Source organism: Rhea americana, unplaced genomic scaffold, assembly GCF_003343005.1.
Source record: "Rhea americana isolate MKP2758 unplaced genomic scaffold, rheAme1 scaffold_46, whole genome shotgun sequence".
Classification (NCBI taxonomy): domain Eukaryota; kingdom Metazoa; phylum Chordata; class Aves; order Rheiformes; family Rheidae; genus Rhea; species Rhea americana.
In genome coordinates this window covers 5,736,653-5,763,781 of record NW_028186601.1, presented here as the reverse complement: position 1 = coordinate 5,763,781, position 27,129 = coordinate 5,736,653, and the positions used below count along the sequence as shown (strand labels likewise).

Sequence of the window (27,129 nt, the reverse complement as noted above, 5' to 3'; positions counted from 1 at the left end):
TAGTTGAAAAGTCCATTCATAAAACTTTTATTCCACTTACATCAACTTAATACACATGTTCTGAACAGTTATGCTTGGATTGTTCATGAAAATTTCATAAGACATTAAACAAAGCTAGCCATCATCTCAAGTTATTTCCCTGTTAACTATTTTTACAGCACATGCATGTTAGGCAAGTATCAAAAAAAAAAAAATCACAAAAGCAAAAAACCTAAAAAAGTTAAATACATGGGTTTTTGTTTTACTGCTGTGCTCGATATACAGTGTCATTATGGATATCAAGCAATTCATTTTTACTGCATCTTGTACATTTGTTCTTAGGTTGCTTAAACCATTTAAATACAAATAAAATGTGTAGCAAAAATAATGAAAGCAACAGCAGGTAACTTTACAAATAATGGAATGTGAACCGTTTCTGTCCTTCTCTAGAGAAAGTTGACTGGGTTATCAAACTGTCTTAAGGAACACTTCAGCTGCAATCAAAGATGTACACTTGATTGTATATTCCACAGATTTCACATGTTTGYTTGACATGCAATATCTATGGGACACCAGTTTATTCACAGCCATATGCGCTCCTGCTTGAGTACTCATGTTAACTACACCTGTGGCTGCAACTGATTATCCCTTTTTCCACCATGACAGACCAATATGCAAGCAGTCTTCTTTGCCTGACATAGAAAGCTGTTTAACACTGGCCTTGTGGAAAACCACAATGTACCAGAAGTACTATGTCAAACATTTAAAACTCGTATAAAAACGCCAYAACCCTATATTGGCCACCTCAGATGAAAACAGATAAATTCCCCAAATGTTAACTGGCTCTATTCCCCTAATATTAAACAAAACCACATGGGAAATATAGAAATTCAAATAGAAGTAACATAAACCTGTCAAATCGTAAACAAAAACTATTTGTGGGACAGCATGGATGACAAATGGTCTACTGTGTAAATTTCAGAATGAGGCAGATGGAAATTGGAAGGCTGGTTAATTCTCCCCTCCTTCTCCTGCTTCAGCTTCATCTCCTTGGGTATCCGACGTCCACAACTGTTCGGGACAGAAAACAGAGTACAATATTTAGATATTAATATTATAATTAATAATTCGTTATCATTTAAGGAATAGGCTTTCTAGTAACTTTATGAAAAAACCTACTAAGTATCATGAAAAAAACATGACCGCACATATTTTTCTTTGCAGGCAAGCAGGAAAAAGTAAATGGCTTTAACTCCTACACAACATAAAATAGAAAACCAGTCCTAGGTGACCTAACTTCACATTGCATTTAATGAYGAAGCTCATGAACAGTCAAAGCCAGAATCTAATATCCACAAGGCTTACTAAATTATGATYAGAAGCATGCAAGAATCAGACTTGCAAAAAAGATGCAAGGGAATTAGGAACTAACAATACTTGATTTCCTGTGGATTTGCACCTTCTCTTCGACTGCAACTTTTATGCATCTTTCTGAAGGAAAATCTTCAGTAAAAGGTCTTTCATCCAACATTAGAGTGAATGCTTGCTGTTCTTCAGAAGAGACACTAACAGGTTCTGTTTCCTCACCATTGCTCCCCAAGCATTTCACTAAAATCTCTATCCCTCGGCTAAATTTGAGATCAATCAATGGATTCATAAGTTGTTTCAGGAGAAAATGAATACACAGCAATTCCAAACCTGGAATGGGGTGTAAGTCAGCCTAAAAACAGAGTATGCAAAAAATCCAACTTTTGGCTCCCTAGCTTCACATTATAAAGCCATATATCAAGATGAAGTACAACTAAGCATCACTTGCAGGGTAGCAAACATAGCAAAAGAATTTTTTTGTGAAGTAAGTTTCAACACTGGCTGCTTCCAAACTACTGTAATACTACCAGTCCAGAATGTTTTGTAATAGCACTCTCCTTCTGCAGAGACAGCAGTCCCAACCGAATACTTCAAGCTGTATGGCCATAGGTAGCAAAAGTCAAGAAGAACTTTAATTCTTTGTCTATCTACAGCTTACACCACTTGTTTCTAGCATCCGCACTGAGTTCAAATCCTTTATTCTGAATGTTAGTGCTACTGCATGCATTTATAAGGAGTATTATAGGAACAGTTTATTTTCTGAAAGAAACTGGTAGAAAGACAACAGAAAATGCTCTAGTCCTAAATTCTCACTTCTAGAATATCTGCAGATGTGTGCATACTTTTATTCAGTGTATTAAAAAAAAAAAAGTCTTATTGATCTAAAAGGAGGATTCCCAGAGCACAGTTCAAAGAATTTGCTAGAGAAAAATCCTTTAGGGGAAGAGAAATGGGAATAAACACAAACACAAGGAAAAAAAAGTATTTTCTCAACACAGATGGACAAAAGGAGACATATTTAGCAATCCTGGTGAAATAAATTTTTACTTCATCTATTAAATATTATCTCTGAACATATAACTGCCCTCAATCCCTACTGAGAATGATCAGACATTCCTCATGAGCTATACAAAATTTATAAAGAATGTAAGAAAAATCACCATCTGAGCAAACTACCACTGCACAGACCTGATCAACACACAGCATCATTGCCAAAATGCCCACCTCAAAAAGATTGTAATAGTCTTGCATAACTGTAGCAAAAGACCTTTTTCAATTTATGATACTCCTTGCAGTTTTGGTCAGTTGCAYATACATCAAAAGTTACTTTTTACCTCAAGAACTTGTAGAAAACCAGCAATCAATGTAAGAGCAAGACTGACAGAGCTCACAGGAAACACTGAAGGCAAAATGTATCCATCTGTTCAGGAAACAATCTTGCAACTATCTATGATTTCTCCTTTATAAAGGAAAGCTCATTTTAACTACCAGGCCAGCTAGAGTCATTCATATACTATGACAGCTCACACTGGCTTTTGCCCTTGTATGGAGCAATTTGCTTTCCAGCTGCTACAACAAACTTGACTTTACTCTCTAGCTTCCCAGTAAAAATAATGTGAACTTCTACTCTCCATTTATTTCAATACCTCTCTCATTTAGAGGTCAGCTCTTGAGCACTCTCACTCAAGGGGTCAGTACACACAGCCACTGACAGCATGAAAGCTTATCCCACGTCTCCATTACAGAGGTCGAGAACTTCATCTTCCAATTGTTTTGTAAGCAATAGCTTGAACTATCACAAGTAGCTTTTTCAGTAGCATTAAGTTGCCATTCTAGTAGAAAAGATTTCAAAAAAATAGGCAAATAAAGCATTGGAAGCAAGAGCAGAAAATATGGCAATTTCTATCAGGGTAGCCTACTAACTGTATTTGAGGTTTACCATGCTGAATGATCTTATGCAACTGTACAATCTTACCTCTGTTTCTCTTAAAAGTAGTGCAGATGTTCTGTAGAGCTCTGACCTCAGATAGAACAAGTGAACATAGTAGTGCAGTTGCAGACCAAAGAGATGCTGCTTGTTTTACAATTCTTGCTTATACTTTTTCGTCCCCCAGAAGACTAGGGACTGAACTATACCACTAATTATGTGACTATGTGCAGTTTGCTTGCATTTGCCACTTCATTTGCTTTAGATGTTTTTCTTTGCAGTTTTAAAGTTCAAAGTAGGTTAAAGTAAAACCCCACAAAGGATTCAATTTTTGGTTAAACTGATAAAGTGACACAATCTTGAGCCTTCACTTAGGCTGAGAACAGCTATGAGATCAAGTGAAAAGGAAGACAGCTGTTGTGCAACTGCCTTGGAAATATGCTAGCTAACATTGATTCCAATTTCAGTTTTTACCAAAATTAAAGAAAAAAATCCAAACAACTTAACAGGTCCCCAAAAAGACTTGCTAGATTTGTATGCAGTCTTCATGTAGGTCCATTCCTTGCATGTGCAGTCAAATAGACCAAGCTATGTGAAATTTGACAGAACAACTTTAAGAGGCAAATGTGACTATATTCTCAAGCGCTGTTATATTAAAAGAGAATACCTTTGCTGGTCACAGTTCAAACTATTTCACTTACTGTTTCTAAACAGGCCAAATTCTTTGAATAAAAAAAAGAATTACTGAATAATTGGGGGATTTGGCTACTGTCAGAAAAATATTTAATATTAACTGGCCTTTAAAGGAAAAAGGTTAGGTGTGAAAAAAGTTGCAGCTCAGAAATATAGTGTATTGTAAACTCATCTGTAAGTAAATGACAGGCAGCTCAAAAGCTAACAGTGAACAAGACAACTGTCTGTTCCATAAGGACCAGTCCTACTATCAACAATACATAGAGTTTAATGATACTCACTGTCAAGTTGTCTCTCAGTAACTGCATTATTAGTGTGCTGTCTTTGTATGACTCTTCACTTAATGTATCAAGCTCAGCAATTGCTTCATCAAAAGCCTAGAGTTAAGAAACAAACAACATTATTGGCCATGCATCTAAAGGTTATGCAAATGATTTAACTGGGATTTCCCCCCCGGGCCCCGAGACTTACCGTTTTTGCAAGAGAACAGGCTTTCTCCGGGGAGTTGAGAATCTCATAATAAAACACGGAGAAGTTTAGAGCCAGACCTAATCTGATAGGATGTGTTGGCTGCATCTCCTTTTTACTGATTTCAAAAGCTTCTTGATACGCCTGTTGTGATTGCTCCACTATCCCTTTAGGGCAAAGAACACACACACAAAAAAAACCACAAGTAATTCAGATATTGTATTCAGACATACAATTGGGACTGTGTTCATGTTGGTGTGACAGAAGTATGTCAAGAGTGAATGCTTATGAATGAGCATATTACTCAATGTGTCACCGTTTTATTAAGATTTTACTAAATTAAAATTTTAAATGGCTAAAAAAGGAGTTTCTCAATTGATCAAATCATAGGTTCGAATGTCTCCCTGCTAGCCCATGATTATCTGTATTTATAATCAAGTGTTCTCAACACTTTTGTAATACTTAAGATAAAAAACACCATTTAAATGAGAATGTAAAAAATCCAAGTTTTAGCTACACACAGGTATCAATTTCAACATCTTTAAAAGTCGCAAAGCATTTGAGATCCRCATTTTAATCACATAAAACACCGATGATCTTTGTTAAACGTCTGATCCTTCCAGTAGCTGTCATTTATGAATTTGCATTCAAAAAGCTTGGTAAAAGCAATATGTAGCATCCCTCAATTTTAATTAAATACACACTTTTTAAAAGCTTCCAACATAGTTCCATTTCCTCTGCAGCTATGGAAACTGTTTTTACCTAACTCAAAAGTTCTAGTACACTATATAGTACGCTTTCAAGTAAGAGCCAGAAATTAATACTTTTTGTTCAGTATCTTTTTGTCAGAAATTCATCTTTTGAGGTTCTCAATCTGTTCAGTTACATAAGTTAAAAATATTTGGCAGAAAAAACCCATCTACAAAGATCTAAGAGCACAACAGATTCCATTCTCACTGAATACACTTGAACTTAGGAGCGTATTACGCTTGCACAAGGTAGAGATCATAGCCCAATACAATTCAAAAGTTAGACTATTACCCTGATGGCTGCAGCAGGTAGGAAAGTGCTAGATACTGAAAACAAAGGGACCGTTGTTCCTGCACTCTCAAAGACTGTTAACAGCATCTGAGAAAAAGGGAGGGAGGGAGGGAGTCATTCAATTCAGATGCAGGAGGATTTCAATTGCAACATTTCTGGATCAGACTGAAAATGCATCCAGCATCACTGCTGCAAGAGTGCCAATTGTATGCATTTGAAAACACTGGAAAAATAAATCTTTAGCCTAAGAACTCAAAAATACATCAATAGTTAAGTAGGAAGCACTCAAAGTCTAAAAAAATACCTGAATACCAATATTTAGGATGCCGATGCAACTGCTATTTGTTCTCCCTTAAACATGCATGGAAATTATAGCATCATATTGTCCTCTTCAGCATAAAGATGAGGATACTCACTTACTGGACGAGTGCTCAGCACTTTGTTTTCTCTTCACTATTCCTGTTCTGTCTTATGTGCAGTTTACAAACTCACTTCAAATCTTGCTTTGATATCTGAATTCATTTTCTTACAGGCTTCACACCGCTCATCATTGTAATAACGGAGCGCTTGAAAAAAAATCAGCCTTAAAAGTTGTCAGAAATTGATATATTACCGTTGAGTAACGGTTTGTTTTACTACTCCTACTAAAATCAGCTTCCAGTATGTGTTCTGCTCTTCCATAATGCTAATGTAAATGCCTTAGAAAACGCTGCCATTTATGAATGCTACAATGAGCAGCTTGAAAAATATGCAGCTTCAAGGAATGAAGCTCTTAGCATTTGATTCTTAATCCTTTTTTTTCCCTAGAACAAATTTAAAAAATTTGAGCATTTTCCCCCTTGAGAAAATACAGTTACCCTCTGAGCACTAATAGAGGGAATTTAGCACATTTGATGCAAAATTTGATGCATTTATTCTGAAATCATCCAATATAAACAATTTGCAATATTTTTAACCTTAAACTTTTCAGAACACTACAATTCTAAAGTTCCAGGCTAAAATAGCAGTAGGGAGTTACTCCACAATAGACAAGAAACCCATTTGATACAATAAAGAATCTGTTTTATGAAGATAAAAATTCAGASCCTAGAGTTGGGAGCTTCACCCTGCTGCTGGTATCTATTGGAAAAGGCTGATAGAATGCTGTCCGACTAACGGGCTACTATCTCCTAAGCCACAATTATCAAGTGCTCTACTACAAGGTTAGCCGTCACATATAACATGCAGGAAAAGCCTTTAAGATTAAACACTTGCAAGAAATTTTAAGTTTAGGAGCCATAGCAACAATCTAAACAGGTTTTCAAAAAAGTTTTTCCTCACTTGAAAAGAAAAAAAACCTGCAGAAAAGGTGCTTAGCCAAGAGACTGGGTTGAATAAAAATTGATTTTAGAACTAGTTTAAATAATAACTGTACAGTCTATTTTTTAGAGCCTGCAGCTTAGTCTCAGACAGAAAACTAAACTTTGAGACTYTAAGTATCATACCTTCCAGATTTGTGAATTAGGGATTACCAAAAGGAAAATTAGTCTTTTTACAGTAACAGTTCTAAAGTACTGATTACATGTGCAATTCTGCAGTCAGCAAGAATGGATCAATTTGCACGAAGTAAGCAGTCAGAAGTCAAATCAAGCCTATTCTCCTAAGTCTTAGTAACTTCTTTCAATACATTTATCCAGCGTAATGAGGAACTGGGCTTCCCTAGGTAATGTGGGTATAACTGGATGTGCCACCAAGTAAAAGCAGACATGTCTGTCCCTCTAGCCTCTGGAAATTATTCCAGGTTCAACAGGACATTTTAGCTACATACTGACTTCACCAAACTCAACCTGATTTCTGTGAAGCCATATAGATATCTTTATATCTCACACTACTAGGAGGACTTGAAAACAAAATTAAACCACTGGGCGCCACACACTCATATAGCAGTACATGGAATCTACAAGCTCTATGACAGAGCAAAATTACACTGAGCATCAGCTGTGCAGSTCAGTAGCTCTCCAATAATCCCGGGGGAGGGGGCTCAAGTTCATACATTCAGAGATGCTGTCTGCACGTTCCCAAGTATCCCATATTTCTGCAGGCTATCTACTCTGTGCCTGCAAAAAAGCAGCTCAGGGCTGGCAGAGTTTATTAGACTGGGCTCTGTGCTAAAGTTACTACACTGCTGGCCCCAAGAAACAGTTCAGCACCATTCACAACAACCTATGTCTAAATGTAACATAGGTTAAAGGAAAAAAAAAAAAAAAGAGTCAGCATAGTTAAGCCACCTAATACACATTTAAGAATAGTCCATATCACTGATTCATAAATATTTAAGTACCTTATTTCAACTTTTCTACTGAAATTCAGGTGAAGCTAACTTACCTATGGTTAGGACAAGCAACTTACATGAAGACTTAAGATAACATTAGGCAACAAAGAACATTTGGAGATTAAATCAGACAGATACGGAAGACAAATTTCCTAGGAGTAAGGTACTAATCTTCTTCTCCAGGYGGATTCTGGTCTCCTTGCTCAATGAATCTAGGCAGATTGTTTTGTATGCAGTAGAAACACAGCAGAACTGGTAAGAAATAAAACTTCAAAAAAGCTACAGACTCCAGCCCCTATAAAGAGGTAAAAATGATACTCAGCCAGGGAAAAGATGCGTAAACCTGTACTTCCAGTGTTAAGGCAGATGCATGCATGCATCAGAGTTGATTTCAGAATTATGTGACTAAACATCTGTTCTCCGCTTCAAACTTCAGGGTACTTGGAAATTTTTGTAAATAATTTGAAAGTTACCAACCTATGATTTTTCTGTAGAAAAAAGGAAAGCTCATTACTAAAGAAATTTACATCCAAACAGAAGAATTCCAAAATTCAAGAAGTGTCACTGTTCCAYTGAAAGCAATCTGATTTGACAAATCGTAGCAACAAGCTGACATACAATACCTTTCTTGTCATCTCCAGCAGCAACCTCAGCCAAATAACGGTAGTAGTCTCCTTTCATTTTCAAATAGAAAACTTTACTTTCTGCTTGCGAAGCATTAGGGATCAAGAACTTTTCCAACAGAGACTAAAATGGAAACAAAGAACATAGTGTTTTGAACAAACTCACTTTTACAGTTTGTTATATTATAACTGAACTTCCGATTCAACCTATTTCAAAGTAAAGAAAGCTTTATTTTTTTCTGTCCCCCCCGCCTTTTTTTTTTCCTAAATATCCTACACAGCACATCCACCTAAGGAGAATTTGTTCTGGATCACAGTTTTAGGTATAAGCAGGAATGTTCCATGCTGTAATTCCATGGGGAAGATGGGAAGGAAACCTGTATTAATTCAGCTGATGAGTACTGAGGCACCAAAGGAAGGGTTTTTGCCATGTGGTACTCTGACAAAAATAAGCAAATCTGAAGAGTCTGTGCAGAAGGTATACAACAGAATAAAGTCTGCATCCACAAAAAAATAAGACAACTTAAAATATTAGTTCCCAAATCTGAGATCCCAGTATATTAGGTACACAGGAAATGGGAACTAGGCTAATGAAGCTTATTAGCTGAAGCCCCATACTGGCATCACCAAAGGCAAGGAGCTGCAAGGTGAATCTGGATTCTTGCCTCTCTGGACAGTTTACAGCTATATAATACTGAATAAGATCAGCTATTTGACTTCATGCACTGCCCAGATAGGTGTTTCCTATCTTTTCAAAAGCAAAGGTGGTTGCCTAGAGACACCCCACCAAATCCTGCCTGTGGGCTGCCAGTTAAGACCAGCTTTTTCTAGATTTTTCAAATCGCTTATTAAATTAATATAGCAAGTTCCCAAGTGACGCAGTCATGTAATTTAGCAAGAGTTCTATTATGATGAAAAAGGAAAAAGAAGTCACTAACACATTTAGCCCATTTAAGTGCAAGCTTGTCAAACTTCTTGATAGAGACTGTTTAAAGTCAGATTTCAAAAGAAAAGCCATTTATTGAAATGACAAAAAATGTGCAGAAGTGTTCTTGAATACTCAAAGTGAAAACAGAAGCTATTATATATACTTTGCTAAGGCTACGTAGCAAACATTAGATTGAAAAAGCTGAAAATTTTATTGACATCTTTTTACGAAAAAAATGAGTTATATGATTGACATTTCAGTTCTGCTTTACAGGAATAGACGAGCAAAGAGAGTTCAAAACCATAGAATTACGACCGCTTTAGAGTAATTTTGTACCAGATAGTGACCTGCATATTAGCTGAATTACTTTACATGATGTACTCTTGGGATTGGCATAATCTGAATACAGTAGTTTGTGACCTTTGCACCAGCTCTGGTAAACAAGACAACCTACATAAACTTAGAGAAAATCATGTCTGTAATTGACAGAAGGAGCAAGAAGAGTAAATAATTTAAAGGCTAATTCATTTACATAAGTTATGAATATTTAGCCTAGATGACTCAGGCTTGTGCAAAATCTGTCAAAATGAAGTGGTCTATTATGGCAGTTCTCTCTATATGTTCTCTCAACAGATAGGACAACAAGGTTGGGCTGACAGAAAAAAGTCAGACAAGGTTTTACTATGCCAATGCTCCAGTGAGATTAAAACTATTAAAGGATTTTCTTTAATTAGTTTTAACACAATGGAAKATATTTATTCAGTCACCTTTAACATATATTTTCAGTACTATGGAGATTGCCACACAGCTTCATTTTATATTTATGCAAGAAGACACCTAGAACACTATGCTTCTGTGCTTCCTGTCTGAATGAGTGCAGAGAGAATCCTTTAGGAAAGACATAGCACAAGCAAATCAGCAGCAGACATATTTTACGGAGTCAGTCAAATGGGCGGCCGAGTGCCTCATGTGCAGGGCACCCTTTTGCAAGGGCATATGCTATGCGAGGAGAAGGACTCAGTGCTGCTGGAACAAAGCTGGAGCCGGTAAGGTACACGGATCACATGCTTCAGTTCTCCTTAACTACATATACGCTCTGTTCTCACCATTAGAGARCATCAAGATTCACAGCTATGATGTTTTTCATCAGTGCCAAAAAACTTCAATGACAACTAAAGGTTCCCAACTACCAAGAATAAAGGCTGCTCATTAGTTTTTCCCTGCAGGAGTGCAATTAAGTCAGGTGTGTTGGTCTGCACCTAACCTTCTAGCACCAGGAGGAGTAGCCCCTCCTCTGTAGCTTCCTGTTAATTGATCAGACCAAAAAATTTTCAATGACTTCAGAAACACAAATTATACATTATCTGTACAGAAAGCTGATGGACTGAAAAGTACAGCTTTATTCACCAGTGCAGCACCAACCAAACATTCAGATCTTAACTTCACTTAAATCACAACTGAGGTAGAGTTGCCTACAAACAACAGACTGAATGGGTGATCTGCAACAGCAGGTATCATTTAAGAATGTCTAATAACAATAAAAATATTCATAATTAGATAGATTCTAGTAGGGCAGTAGCAACTTGGACAGTATGTAAGCTCTATATTGGGGAGGGAGGGTTTCTAACCCAAGTCAAATATAGCCTATGGAAAATCCTCTGACAGCTGGAGTCCTAGACTGCACTGGCAGTTTGCTCATGTGTCTGAAGGAAAGAAGTCTATTCTGTCTGAACATCCCACAGGATTGGTAGGCCACACACTTTTGGGAGAAATTCTGCGGACAAACGCTACAGGTCCCTAAGCATTAAGAACAATAACAACAATAAAACCTGAAAGCAAACTAAAATCTAAAAGCTACCATATAAAATATAAAATAACTGAAAGGAGATCTTCCTCTATCTTTTATCTAATAGCATCTCCTACTGTATATAGTCAGTTCTTCTGTCAGCACTGGTCTTTTTATTTCTGGATTCACTTTCCCTTACCAATATGAAGTTACAAACACTCCTTAGACATTAGCTTAGTTAGAGTCAGAGGATACAAATTTGTCTTAGAGACTTCTTGTGAAAGCAGCAATCTGTATGTAGGTAGCGTGGCTACAGAAAGTCATACAGTTTTGAAACCATTAAAATGACCGACCTTTCAGATTCTAACTACAAAGGACAACATAAAACTGGAACAGGCACAAGCCATACAATATTCTGGTTGAGGGTTAAATCCCATTCCCTTCTGAAGAAGACTGGAGAGTAGTGTCTTTTTTTTTAAATAAGTAACTATAAAGCTTCTCTGGGGGATGCACTTTTTCCACATATTCTACAAAGTATTTTTAAAACTAATGATGTGTGTTCTATTTACCTAAAACAAAAACATTAGAGGTTAGATGTTAGACGAAGATGTTAGATGAGTGCACAGTGAGGTGGATTGAGAACTGGCTGAAAGGCARAGCTCAGAGGGTYGTCATCAGTGGCGTGGAGTCCAGTTGGAGGCCTGTGGCTAGTGGCGTCCCCCAGGGCTCAGTACTGGGTCCCATCCTGTTCAACTTCTTCATCAGTGACCTGGATGAGGGGACAGAGTGCCTCCTCAGCAAGATTGCAGATGATACCAAGCTGGGAGGAGGGGCTGACACACCAGAGGGCTGTGCTGCCATTCAGAGAGACCTGGCCAGGCTGGAGAGCTGGGCAGAGAGGAACCTCCTGAGGTTCAACAAGGGCAAGTGCAGAGTCCTGCACCTAGGGAGGAATAAMSCTAGGCCCCAGTACAAGCTGGGGGCTGACCTTCTGGAGAGCAGCTCTGCAGAGAAGTGGTTGTGCTGGTGGATAAGAAGTTGAGCATGAGCCAGCAATGTGCCCTTGTGGYCAAGAAGGCCAATGGTCTCCTGGGGTGCATTAGGAAGAGTGTTGCCAGCAGGTCAAYGGAGGTGATCCTGCCCCTCTGCTCAGCCCTGGGGAGGCCTCATCTGGAGTGCTGTGTCCAATCCTGGGCTCCCCAGGATGAGAGAGACATGGAGCTGCTGGAGAGAGTCCAGCATAGGGCTATGAAGATGRTCAGAGGGCTGGAGCATCTGCCCTAGGAAGAATGGCTGCAAGAGCTGGGCCTCTTCAGCCCAGGGAAGAGAAGACTGAGGGGGGATCTTATCAGTRTGTACAAGTACCTGAACAGAGGGTGTCAAGGGGACAGGGACAAACTCTTTTCAGTTGTCCTGAATGACAGGACAAGAGGCAATGGGCAGAAATTGAACCACAGGAAGTTCCACCTGAATGTGAGGGGGAATTTCTTCCCTRTGAGAGTGACGGAGCACTGGACCAGGCTGCCCAGAGAGGCTGTGGAGTCTCCTTCTCTGGAGATCTTSAAGGCCCGCCTGGATGCAACCCTGTCTAACATGCTCTAGGTGACCCTGCTGAGCAGGGAGGTTGGACTAGATGATCTCCAGAGGTCCCTTCCAACCTTACTGATTCTATGAAAGCACCCATAGATAGTAAGAACTATTTCAACAATACAACCCATATACATCCACCTTCTCCCTTTCTTAGCAGTTGATGTGACAGTTTTTACAAGTCTAGAACTAACCACCACATGGGTGGCTGCTAACAACTAGTCTAATACTAGATCAATAAACTAATCCATAATTACAAAGTCTTTCAGGTGGAGAACATCACTGCAATACAGACAACATCCTGACAACAGAAGGAAAGCTATTCAGCAAGAGCTACATGGTATGTAAGCAAGCTCTCATGCTCATTCATGACATTCCTGCTATCAAGCCAAATCYCCATCCATGTCTGACATATATTAATATGCACTGACTGTAACTTCAAGGGCAGCTACAGTGCTTGAATCTGGTAGAAACAGCTAAAAACAAATGAAACAGAATCCCCCAAACACTCCCCTTCTCCTACCAACTCCTTAGCTGTAATTTTCAGAGCTTCTAATTTACTTGATGGCATTTTTTTTTCAATTGCCATGAAACAAACCAAAGCATTGCACTCAAGTACATTGAAAAGTAGCAGCTTTTTACTGCACTTTTCAACCAAAACCTGTACAGACTATACAAGTTCTTCTTTCATCATAAATTCATATTCAACCTTTCCAGAAAGATTTTCACTGGAGAGTTATTTTTTRGCCCCTCTCCCCACCTTCTTTTTTAAACTGCACATGCATTAAACTTGATTATCAACTTTTATTAATATGCTAGCTACTAAAAGATCAGATATTAACACTTCACATCTGCAACTGTGATTATTCTCAGTTAACAGCTTTCTTATACTCCAGACTGGGAGAAACAGCACACTCAAACTCAAGAGATGCTAGTTAGTTATGCTCACACATACCATACATAAGCAATGTCATGAATTTGGTACATTCCCCCACCCCCAGAAAATCGGCACTAGAGAAACGGTCTTTGTCTCAACAGAGACTGCATCAGCACAAACTTATTATTCCACCAGTGAACTTCAATCCTGGCTTATATTAAGTACTGATCAGGAGAATATTCCCTTTGTCCTTACTTTTAGACCTGTTCTCTCACTGTTCAAAGGCCAAAGGAGTACACAGTCAGCAGCTGGCAACACTAAGTATAAGCACAATGCATTTTGAGCTGTTCTGCAAGCACTACACAGTCTTATTTTGGTGAAACAGACTTTTTCTTACAGTTTTACAAGATAAAGTCTTCAAGATAAAGCAGATTCAGTTTGGAGAGTGAAAGGAATGTAAAATTCAGTGAAAAAAAAAAAACTATTAAAAAATCCTGTTTCTTTTTGCAAGTTATACATACTTCAGTTTGTCAGGTTGTGGTCAGAACTTCAGTTGAAGACAGGAAGCCAACCCATAAAGACTTGAATAGTCTTTTCCTGACACTTGAGGCCTAATGCTACCCTTCCTATAAAAGCATTTGCATACAACTTTGGCAAGAGGCTTGCACCAAATTTACACCAGCACATTAAAATTAATGCTTCATTTTGCTCAGTTCCATTTAGTCCTATGCATATTTACCCTRATTAAAGGCTCAGTGTCAGCACATATTACTGCCTGGAAAATTTAGATAATTACTAATGCACTGGAGGATTGCATCAACAGCTCAATTTAGACAGTCTCCTCTCAACAAACAGGTCACAACGAATACAATCATCTGTTTCTAGAAACACATAGCTGTAAATGAGCAGGTAATACTAGTTAAAGTATTTAGAACAATGAACATCTTTTTAAATATCAAAAATAACTCTTTAAGAGTTGAATAAAAACTTCAGAAATATTGAAGAGAAAGGTTTTACTCCTGCACAAAAAATACAAACAAAACTTAAGAACAGCAAGAATCCAAAAGAGTACATTAATAAGCATCACCTAATTTAAACAATATCAGTTCTGCTCAGAGGTAATAGGACAGGCCTTTTGCTTTCAGACAACATTGAAAAACATCTGATATACAATTATGACATTATTTCTAGTTTTGAAGATAAGCTACATGGGAATTTTTGCTGAATTTTACTTCACTTGTCATCCATCTATGTTACACAGCACAAGGAGGTAGAAGACATGAAAGAATACTTTTTTAAATTCAGCCTGTAAACCTATTTCTTTGACATTCCACATTAACTGAGAATGGCCTAATATTTTCAGGATGCAAGAAGTGGTCTATTATATTCCTTCAAGACATCACAAGAACACAGGAGTGACTGCACTGGCTGACAGGTCTATTCTGTCTACTATCCCACCTGCAACAACATCCAAAAGAGGATGCTATTAGAAGAAAAAACACACGAACAAAATATCATGCCTCCTACAGCTTCCATCATTTGACATTTACAGACTTCTTGGATCAGAAGTGTTTTCCGTGAATTTGGTAAACTTCAGACTTCTCATTCACATTCCACCTGCTTGTCCAGATTCCCCTTAAATCAACAAACTTTTAATATCCACAATACACTAGGGCAAAGAAGTTGTGGGTACTTGACCACCTTTGCAAAGAAGTGCTATCTTTGTATTGAACTTGTTTCACAATTTCATTACGAAAAAAGGTATCATTTTTGCTTATTGGATTTTACTTTATAAAAACAGTAGTACTAAAGTTTGCATTCCTGTTCAGAAGACTGTCAGATAATTTCAGATCATATGAATAATTTCAATACCAATTCATAATCAAAAGCCCCTATTATGCTTTTATACCATCCATGTCCCTAAATTCTTTTTACTCTACAAAGGAAGAAGGTAGGTGAAGGAGGAGAGAGGAGGGAAAAATGAGTAAGACAGACATGACAGATATTAAGAACAAGGACATCTATCTGAAGCATTATGGTAGAACAAGAGATGAAACACTATAGCCAGTGAAAGTCCATCAAATCTTAAGATACAGCTTTTCAGATACATCAAGACATACTTAGCAATTGCAACCCAGCAGAGTACCAAGCTACCCCTTTTATTCCAGTACTCCTAGAGGAACAATGGTTCATCCATAATAGGAGGCACAAAAAATTTTTTTGAAAGAAAAAGAAAATCTTTTTTTCTTTCCTCCCGTGTCTACTTAGTTTTCCATCAAATAGCACAGCTGAGCATCAGTATTAAAAAAAAAAAAAGCCTACAGATGTAAAGTATCAGGTATTTAGGTGGACATTCAAAATCTTGATCAAGATCTTAATCTTGTGACACACAATGCAGGAAGAACTACATATACTTAAGTTTCAAATGGAACTAACCAACAAGCATGGTAACTGTAGCGCACCTCTTTTAAACTGTTCCTTTACTGACTTCTATTTTAGTGACATCTAAGTCATTCAAAGCAGGCCATCTGTGCTGAACAAGTTCAAGAGACCTATCATTCCTACAAAAAGCTGGTGTTTGATTTTCCATGTGTGCGTCTTTCTGCCTCAGTAGTGCAGTTAGAAGAGTTAAATAGACTATAAAACGATACATGTGATTAGCTACACTGCACAGATTTGCATACACAGTAAGGGGTTTAACTAAATCATTTGTTGCCAACAGAAACACTCTTTTCACAGTTTATCTCAACTATTTAAGAAAATGATAATTTTTTTTTATTTTTAAGGGAAATATTTTTAGATAGTCTCTTCTCCAAACTCAAGCTTCTTGGAACAGGCATATTATGATGCAGTTGATTACTAGTTTTACCTCAATACCGGGGCTCTGCAACTGCAGAGACATACAACCATCTTGAGGAAAAAGGAGTGTTTCTGCCTTCTACTCTCACCAAAAGTAAAGCCTCTTGTTTAAAACTAGCTAAAGATTCCTACCCACTTATTTCCTTGCCAACACAGAAGTACACAAAATTTGTGAAATACTAGTGGCTGCTGTGGCATCAGTGATCTCTCTAGTAAAACAGCTGCTGAGGCAGGAGACAAGCCCAGAGAATCACCTGCTGTCTGTTCTCAGTACCTGTTATTCTTTCTTCCCATCAAACTGGCTGCCCACACAAGTAGGCAGCAGCAGAAGTCTGAAAAAGACAAGGAGAAAAGGCTGGCTGGAAAAGACGAGGTAAGAATCACCAGCCTGGGCAGGGAAGCAGTTCAATATTTTGAAAAAAAAAGAGTAGACTTTCAAGGGACAGGGAGGAAGGACACTAACTGCACAGTTCATGCAACAGTGGAAGGCCTGATGTGCATAGGGACACTTAGGATTTATAAAAGCTGGAAAGAGTACACTTGATACACTGCAATCCACAAGCCTGCTGAACTGGTAAAGCTCTAGTAGAAAAATGGAGGAAATGAGATCTGAGTAAGTAGTAGGGGATGACTTAAAAGAGAACTAGAGGACTAACTGAGAAAAGGGAATCTTATGTTACAAACAAAGAATGGCATGAAATTTTAGCTTATATAAAAAATACAATGAATAAACCGTAATTACTTTTTTTCTTTTAAAGTAGGGGGGAAACAAAAGCAGCGTCCCATGTGGACAGGAGAAAAACATGGGAGAAAAGTAGGACATGCAGAAAAAAAACATTCATGTTCATACATACGCTGGGGGACAGAACTAAATCTATGACAAGTGCATGTGCACTAATATGCATATGAAGACAAAAAAGAAAAACTAATGAACTTATGGACATACTATTGCCTTCATAAAAAGAAAAGGACGGGAACTGATGCAATGTGAAGAAGTATCTCCCATTGCCCACTTTTACAGGCATATATGTAGTTGCCCTCAGACATTATCCTCTCTAACTGTTCCCCTCCTCAAGGAAAGACAAAAGAGGCCTGGTCTGCACCATCATGCCCTTCACTAGCTGGGTCCTTCTCCCACTCTGCTTTCCAATTAGTATTTAGAGCAAGTGAAACTTTTTTTTTTTCCCCATATCAGGATATACTCTTGGAAATCATTCAAAAGACTTTTCAAGCTACTCATGTCAATTATTATAGGTTTTCAAAAGTATGTTAAACAACACTTGACAGCAAAGAAATCAAGTTCTGATGCACAGGAAAAAATATTTATTGAGAAAACTCATACAGAAGACAACAGCCAATAAGCCATTTAATCCTAATTATTTTTCTAGTATCTCTTCTGTTCTGCATTACAAGGATTAATAAACAAAACAACCTCCACTTCACTGAGAAACAAAGCTCACGTGCAACACTCATCTATTTTGTTAGCATCACCTCATAGGGTATTTCTTGAATATAACAGATCATTGTAGATTTGTGACAAATGCCACAGATCATTATTCTGTGAAGAAACAGAACACCCATGAGAAGTTTGTGACAATATAAAATGGAAACTTACTCAAGTGGATGGAATTTCCTGCTAGACAGGTAGTTTTAGATAAGCTTGTTGTGGCTGTATTCTAAATCAGAAGACTTTCTAGTTATCTTAAGGTTCTGTAGTTCTGGTTTCTGAAGAAATAATATTAAAACTCCCTATAAACATGCTGCAGCACTTTTTCTACTCAATGAGAAACAAAGGTTGGAAACATCATCCTTAGCAATCTGAACTCTGAAAAGATCTGAAGCCTGCTGAAAAATGCCAATTTAGCAACGTAAGCCTACTCTGCACTATGAGAATCTGATCAGAGACTGAAGAACTCAGATTCCTGTTGTTAAAATATTTTCTGTTAGATATATAATTCATATTCAAAAGGTCAATAACATCTAGAAAAAAAAATGCACCTCATTTGATCCACACTGAGTTGGTAAGTAAGTTTTTTTTTAATAGAATTTAAAGTGCATCTCAACAGAAGCATATCTCTTATCATTGCCTGTCATAAAGGCAGGCAGTGCTGCTATCAGATTACAAGAAATATAAGCAACTATGCAAGAGCTGACTTTCAATAGAAATAAAAAAAGTTTAACACTTTTGGAAACACTTAAGAATGTTCTTCCAATTACCGTATTTCTCTCCTCGCTGTATCAGCTGTTTGCTAGAAGCAAAGGATTAACTTTAATAGTACAATGTTTTTCACAGACTTTCAAAATTGTAGTCAGCTATGCTCTGAACAGATCATCACCTTTTCATGTTCACAGCCAGGAGCTGCTTTGTCTGCCTATAGCAAAAACCAGGCAAGAGTCTGAGAATCTGCTTCAGAAATGTGCAATTCTGTCAAGTGCATGGTAACAAGATAGAGATTTACAGATAAAACCAGAGATAACTTAGCATCTGTTTTCACAGATGTAAAGAGATAATACACTAACTGCTTGTGTTCTACATTTCATACCTCCACTGCTCACAGGCACAGTAAAAGCAGGTATCTTACCACAGCAGTGTTTCTACCAGTATCCTGCTGAGTAACCAATGAAATAAACACACCTAACAGCTCCAAAAAATTATGCAAACAAGCATGAATCTCTTTCTTCTTCAATAGCAAGGAACAAGGAGAGTATCTGTCATAGTTAGGAGACTAAACTGATGAACTTATTTTGCTGCTTAAAACAGTCTCACTGGCAAGCTTGTAACGTTTTTGAACATCAGAGGCTGCTTTCAAATAAAACAAGTTGTTACTCAAATGATTCTGAACAGTATATGCACTACCTGTAGTCCTTATTTTTCAAAGCCAACTCTGAAGCATTAATGTCAACTGAAATTATGACAGCAGACAACTGGTTATAATAAAGATCTGTTCTACTTCCAACAAATATAGAGGGTGTGTGCGCACATGCATAAGTATGCACAGCTATGAGAAGTATCACAAACAACTCCATTTAAATGTTTCTGTTCGTGTTCGTGCAGCACTTTAGCCAACACTGTGATAAATGGGTACATTAAAAAAACCTATCAACATTATGGACTAATTTCTTGCTAAGATTAATAACTACTGGCTCACTTTTGTTCATGAAGTCTCACTAACAGCAAATTATTTATCATATATGCTGGAATCTAAAATGCTTTCAAGCATGAGCTGAAGTTTCACGCACTTACAAAGAATTAAATTAATAATGTAGAATAAATAAAAACCAACACATCAATTCTCCATTACTGGTATCTAATAGGCCACCTCATATTTGAACTGATCCATTAATAGTGTTTTAATTCTCTATGATTTAACAGCTTTTCAACATTTTCAGTACACTACATTTGTTAGTAAATACAGGAAATTAGTTTAAGCACTGCAGCAAGATAAAACTGCAAAGGGGTGTAGTTACAACAAGGGAAGTGATTAAAGAATTTTAAGAGTTAAATCACAAGGGTTTAAGGAAACTGCCTCAGCCTCCTACCTTCAATATATTTGAGAAGTTATACCAGCTAAAGCCTAGTTGAGAAAGCTAGACCTGAGCTATCAAAAGCTTAAACTACAACCATCATGAGAAGTTAGAGCAAAATATAGCCAGGATTTCCTGAAATATATAGAGGTACATTCACAGAAGTACCTGCGAATCAGAGGTACTTGACATGTTTTCATGTATGTCACTAGCCCACTACCATCTTTTATATAAAGGCTAACAAAACATGGTATGAGATCTGGAGACTTCTATCCAGGTTCAGTACAAAACAGACATAAATGTACTAAAATGAGTCTGGTGGAAACCACCAGTGTGACTGTGGGGCTAGAGTACAAGATGTAAACGGAGGGGCCAAGAGCTTAGTTTGTTGAGCCTGGAGGAGATTAAATAGAGATCTTATTGCTGCCCACAGCTATGTAGTAAAGACTGAACCAGACTCTCCTTGGAGATCTACAGTGAAAGGACGAGAAGCAGCAGCAAAGTTGGAACACAGGAAGTTCTGATCACATCTAAGGATTTTTTCTTCTTTTACTATAAAGGCTAGACAAATATTAGCACAGGCTGTCCAGAGAGGTTGTAGAATCCCCATCCTTCAAGATATTCAAAATTTGATTGGTAAAGGCACAGAGCAACCTGACTTCACTGGACCTGCTTTGAGTAGAGTTGAACTAAATGACCCCCCTTCCAAATTACATTATTTGATTTAAGCAGCTTAAAAATTAGGGACTAAAATGCTCATAACAAAGATGTTGGACAACAAACTCTTAAGTTTCAAAATGTTAACCACCCTCTTTTGGAAGAGCCACGTCCTACAGACAGGAGTTTCCACAAACTCCCATGTATTTCAAAATCATCAAATAAAAGACATAAATCTCAAAGGCAAAAAACAAACTGCAGACAAAAAATTAGGAAATTAAGAAATTCTTAGAGAGCCACAGAACTAAAATTGTGATTCTGTGAACTAAACATAGCTATTTTAAATCAGAGCATTGCTTTATTTGTGTTAATATTTATGCTACGGAAATAGTTCAACAAGGTATGGAACGAGTTACTGGAGCTCATAATCTACTCACTTGTTCATGACTACTACTGGCAAGAGGACGTTTTGATGGAGCAAATAATGATTGGCTTTAAAAGCAAGAAATAAATACACATGTATATGTCTGTCTGCAAGAGTGATAAATGGCACATGGCTTACTGTAAGAGGGAGAACTAAATTTCCTAATCCTGTCATTACGAGCTGGCACAGAAACAGGCTTAATAGTTATTAACCTGGTAACCTACCAGGTGTTTGCAGGCAACTAGAAAACAGTCTCAATATAATTTGAGAATGTGAAGGCAATAAGCATAAACTTGCAGTATGCTTTTTAAGAACAAGCAGCCAATTGAAAGCATTTTGAATGGAATTATGTTTTCTCCTTCCCACAGAGAGCTGCAGCCCCATAACAGGTTACTGAACTTTACCCCAAGTTCTCTCAAAACAATATGCACAAGAGAATTGCAAACCTAAAGTCACCAAGATTTAACTTTCTTTTCACAACAATTGCCACTTCTTTGCACTTTCCATAACAAGTGCAAAGTAATTTAAGTAGTTTAAGTACACAAGGAGCACTATTTTATGCTTTTTTTTTTGAGCACAAAGTTAGGAGGAAGTAACAATCTGGCAAAGAAAGCAAACAGTTCATCTTATTGAGAGGGTCCTGAACAGCACCATTATGCTTGAGCTTTGACAGGGAGAGAGTGAGAAAAATGCTGTGTAGCACCTATATGCAGCAGTAACTCTAAAACGCTAACTACAGCCAAGGTTTCAGGAAGCACTCTACACATTAAGGGTTACAACTGAAGATCACAGACTCAGAATGGGGAAAAAATAGTGCTTGGGCACTGCAAACAAAGAGATTTACTTAAGTTATGCTATGACCTTGATGGGAAGCTTAGAACAAGAAGACATATCACCCAGAAGATTTGGCATGAAGAAGAACATGGGGAAAAAAAATCACATATGGTACATTTTAAAGGAAATCCAAGGGACCATGGCTGCATGTGCTGAACTACAGAATACAGTGCAACTATCTAGAATTACGTTCATAGTAAACTGAAGGTCACTAGTCATATTTTAAATGTTTAGTTTGTATTTAACCTGTGTCAGAGATTGCCTGAAAGCTACTAGTAGTTAACTAAACTACTAAACTAGCAGTTAACTAAACTACTAGTTTAGAGCTCCTGAAAACTTCTAATATGCAAACAGTAAGAAATACGAGACGTTGGCTATTCAGAGACCTCTCCAATCATGAAGTCCTCGACAGTTACAAAGCAAGAAAGAAGATGATCAGCAACTGCTCTCATTCACCCCTTAAATTAGTGGAAGAAGTCAGAAACAGTTTAGTACACCTGGTGTCCACTGGATGACAAGGACTGTTTCTTCCTTAACACTAGTGAATTGATTTCAAGATCTCAGGGAAAAGAGTGAGAAGCTGCAGAGGAGCCAGCTTTGGCAACATTCCGCTACTCACAAACACATTCTCTTAACCGGTTTCCTCCCCTCAACGCAGAAGTTAGGACACCAGTCACTTCCACACTCAGCTGTGAGGTAACACTCCAGGGTACTAAATATTACTTAAGAGCCTTGCAGGCATCTGAAGGCACAACAACAGCTCAAACAGATTCACACTCCTAATAAAAGATATCAAAGTATACAAGTTGCTTTGGTACCGAGGCTGACAAGGCTCTCGACTAGAAGTTTAAATGTTTGTCAACACTTCAGATCCCGTTAGTGACATACTTCATACTAATCAAGATTTGGCAACATTTTTCATTTCTGTTAATAGTTATAGACTAGACTATACTGTACAAAAATTACATCAAATTTACTGACAAAAAAGAAGTTCTACCTTTGCATGTAGCATTGTCCAGATTCCTGTTCATAGGAAACAACTAAATATGTTATTGCAATTCTTTTTCTCTGGTAAAGGGAAGTAGATTTCAAGTAAAGCAATATGGTTATTCAAGTTTCTAGGTGAATAAAAAAAATGAATGTGAAAAGGACATTCCAGCCAAGGAACAGGAATATGTTTTCAAATATAGCTTTTTTTTTTTTTTTCCCTCCAATGTAATTATTGAAGTCAAATTGGGGCATGCCATTTGAAAGCATTTTTAAATCCTCCCTCTTGAATACAAAAAGAAATAGAAACGTTTTGAGTTTTTTTAAAACCCAAGTCTAAAAAAGCAGTTTTATTATCAATCACTGCCTAAGGCATTGTTTCAGCTGGATGGTAATCATTAAGAAAAACTGGACTGGTAACACTAAAAATGAGTGAGATATTAGCTGCCTAAAAGTAACAACATGTAAAAGAACAATAGATTTGAATAATTTATATACTTCCTCATTAAACACAGTATAGAGAAATACAAGCCCATTTTGTATTACAAACCCCAATACAACAGACTTGAAACTATTTTCTGTTGTTTTCATTTTTGTTTTTAATCATACACAGTAACAGCAAGGTAGTTTTGTCTCAGTCTGCTTTCCATCATCAGGAATAGAATTTAGTTGTAAACACTTTGTTCAGTTCTGTTAAAAAGGGTTTCTAAAATCAATGGCTTAATTAAAATTATTTCTTATACCCAAATTTTGTTTTACAAAGAATGTCAGATCACAGTGAACTGAAAGTATCTTCCCCAGTCATAAGACTTTCCATTGATTAAAGAAAAAAAAAGAAAAAAAAGAATTTTAGGCTTACATTCCTATTTCCACAGCCTAAATAGCTGAGCCACCACTTAAAAACCTAAGAATTATTAAATCAGTTCTTTCCTCTACATAGTATTTCCACTTTCAGAGTGGAAGCTTGTAAGTTATCCTTACACAAAATAACAAAACATACAAAACTGGGTGTGTTACAATAACCATGGAAGCCAGCCTAAACTGGAAGCCAAGACTTGGGGCTACTTATGCTGACTCTCACACACCCTTGGAGAACCAGTCTTCTGTAAGTGATCACCACCCATTTCATTTCATTATGTTACTCAACAAGCCAAGCTTCTACTAGTCACTGATCTTAATTTTAGTTTGACATCATGGCTTCAACCACATACTCAACTACTTGACACTTTCCACGTATCATACCTTGTTCTATGACCTCCAGGTATTACTCGATCCCTTGTTACACGCAGGACAACACAGCAGTAGAGTTTGCAGTTTAGGTTTTTGCAGCCCAAAGTTCTACTGCTGACAATAATATCTACCACACTAGTGGCAGGACTAGACATCCATTAACGATGTGCTCACTGAAGCACACTGACATATGCAACTGAAAAAAACTGACAATTTGGAATAAGCTTTTGGAAGAGGTTTGGATTTTAAAAGCCAGTCTCCTAATGAAAATACACTGTTATTTGCCAGATACATGCATGTTTTAACATAAATACAAGCCTCTGAAAACGCCTTACTCTGGCCCCTTTATAGTTTGCTGCTAAAAACTGTAAGTTGAAGAGGGCATCATAGCATTTCTACTGCCTCTTCCTGCAGACAATTTTCTGCATGGCTGAGTCATAACTAACATTACATCATCTTACCCAGGGAGGGGCACATTTTCCGTAGAGTAAGAGCTACCTCTTACAACTAGTAGAGCATATTAAAATTCTAGAAATTCTAGAAATCTAGGACATAAACAGGGCATTTTGGGAGAGGGGGTAGGGTGTGTGGGGGTGGGGACTCAAAACCAGTTCTATATCTTGTTAAGGCATAAACTTTTTTGTAACTATTACCTTTATATACAATAAGGTTTCAATATATTTTAAAATATATTAGCACTAACTATGCTTAAAAAACGCATTTTATGTATTTAGGGAAAGAAAGCCACACATTTTTTAAAATCTTGTCCTTCAGAAATGGCATAAGAGATCACATTTACTGAAAGACCAGAAGTAGTCTGAGGCCTAGCACAGCACCACTTACRCTGTAACTCTAAGTAAAAACAGATCAACAGTTTCATTATTTCTCACCAGCACATCATTGCAGATGTCTCTTAGCTCAGTCTCAATTTTCTCTCTGTATTCTCGAGCCATCTGCTGTTTTTTCTCAGCGCCTTCCGTCTTTTGTTCAATACTTGAGACGACCCTCCAAGATGACCTACGGGCTCCTACAACATTTTTATAAGCAACAGAGAGAAGATTCCTCTCTTCGTTGGACAACTCAGCTCCTTGCTCAGTCACAGACTTCATGCAACTTGCCATGTCATCATATCTTTCAGCCTGCTCAGCCAGTTTGGCCTTCTGCACCAGCTCATTTTTATCCATGCTGATCTTTCTAAAGAGGAAAAATAGGGAGGTATTATTCAGACATATATCAAGGACAAAGATATTTTAATGTCTTTGCAGAGCATATGCATAGCAACCATTTTCCAAGAAGTTTAAAACTATAAGACATACAATCAAAATCTAGAATGCAAAGTAGACAAACACTCAATGCTCACATACATGGACTGAAGACTTCAAGTCACTATTTCCTTTTAAGCAGCTGTTATCTTTTAAAGGAAAATTATTTTAACATTTGGATGCTTATGTTTGTAAATATTTAACTGAAGCAGATCATTCCTATCTCAAGCATATGCACAATTCCAATGTTCTCATAAGACTACATTCAAGATGCAGCATTAGCTGCATCTGATTATCAATACAACAAGATTGACAAGAAAAATAGCCAACACTAAGTTTTTCATAGAAACAGACAGAATACAGGCTAGTCAAACAGTATTAGACAACACTGTGCTTCAACAGAACCTTGTATTTACATGCAGAAAGACTAGCCTCTGCAAATCAAACCCTGCAGTGGATGTTACAAAGTCAGAACTCCACAAATATTCAAGGAGTTTCAAGGAGTACACCCTTCAAAAATGATAGCTTCCTTTCCCCAAACAGAACAGGCTAGACCCAGGCAGTGCTCCTCAGCCTGAGAAACTAAGCTTTCTCAGACAAAAGGGGACTTTTAAAAATATTTTTAAGTATTACTTGAATATCAGCACTTAAGATAGCATAAGCTGGCTGAGATATTTTATGGCCCGTATCACATTAGGACTTTTTACACCAAGCTCTGCCAAACCAAGATAACTGACATCTTTTTCTGGTCATCCTACCCCCCAACTCTTTCGGTCATCTTTCAGGTCCCCACAATGTGCTTTAAAATACATCATCCTTTAAGGTTTCATTATTAACATAGGAATCAATTTTGGTCATATATGCTTTATTATTTCTACACATTCCAACTACCAACCTCACACATAGTAATTCAGCAGCTTAACCCTGGTCATTCTACAGTTACCACAAGCAGTAACTGCAGTATCTCCTATTTAAGCATAAATGAAGCATGTTTAACATCCTAGACACCTGAAAGGACAAAGTTTTTGTAGCTGCTTCCCCTACGCTGGCACACAGAAACTCAGTGGCTGTTCCACAGTGTTTGCTAACATGCGCTGAAGTCCTGACCACACTATAAATAGTGAGTTAAGAAGCCATTTTAAAGAAAGGTTTTGGCTACAGATGTACCACTGCCCAGTGCAACGAGGGCAAATGCGGTTTGAACGTCTGTCTGAATGCCAGTTTATCAAACCACCAGGCTACCCAACGCCCGCAGACGGGTACGGCTGCATCCTTTCCAGGCAGTCAGGCCGCCGTTGTTTCCGACGGACGAAGAGGACCGCTCTGAAGCGCGGCGAGGGCTGGCGGACGCCCCTCGGTTGCTCGGCACGCTGGATGACAGCCTAAAATGGTGCTGCGGGCAGCGCGGCGGGCAGCGGCCCCCGGCTCGGGGCCAGCGCCGCCCCCGCCCCATCCGACCGCCGCGGAGACACCGAGCGCCCCGCTGCCGCCTTTGTCATGGCGGCCTGGCGTCGGAGCCCAGCCCACTTCAGTGCGCGTTAATCCCGCTCACCTCCGCCCAGCGCCGGGGGGCGGCGGGGGAGGAGGAGGAGGATGCAGCGTCCCCGCCCCGACAGCGAGCGGCCGAGGGGAAGCCCGCTGGCCCGGCCCCGCCGCCCCGGCGGCGAGGAGGAGGACGAGGCGGAGGCGGGGGAGGAGGCCCCCGCTCCGGGGGAGCCGCCGCTACCGCCCGCGGGGCTGCGGCCAGCGCCGCGCGCCTCGCA

General features: G+C 38.2%; 1 protein-coding gene across 1 annotated transcript; it reads right to left on the bottom strand.

Moving 5' to 3' along the window:
* On the bottom strand, window positions 1-25,330 carry YWHAZ (tyrosine 3-monooxygenase/tryptophan 5-monooxygenase activation protein zeta). The gene is made up of 5 exons (XM_085316335.1): window positions 24,995-25,330; window positions 8,411-8,534; window positions 4,439-4,602; window positions 4,249-4,344; window positions 1-1,050 (listed from the first exon to the last, which is right to left on the bottom strand). The coding sequence occupies exons 1-5, from the start codon at window positions 25,286-25,288 to the stop codon at window positions 991-993; spliced, it is 738 nt and encodes a 245-aa protein (XP_085172461.1). The 5' UTR covers window positions 25,289-25,330; the 3' UTR covers window positions 1-990.
* Window positions 25,331-27,129: the final 1,799 nt, after the last annotated feature.

Coding starts and splice junctions, on each gene's coding strand:
- YWHAZ (XM_085316335.1), bottom strand. CDS start 25,288: ATGGATAAAAATGAGCTGGTGCAGAAGGCCAAACTGGCTGAGCAGGCT. Junction 4,603..8,410: donor TGCTGGAGATGACAAGAAAG/GTATTGTATGTC, acceptor TTTGCCCTAAAG/GGATAGTGGAGCAATCACAA. Junction 4,345..4,438: donor CCTGTTCTCTTGCAAAAACG/GTAAGTCTCGGG, acceptor TCTTAACTCTAG/GCTTTTGATGAAGCAATTGC.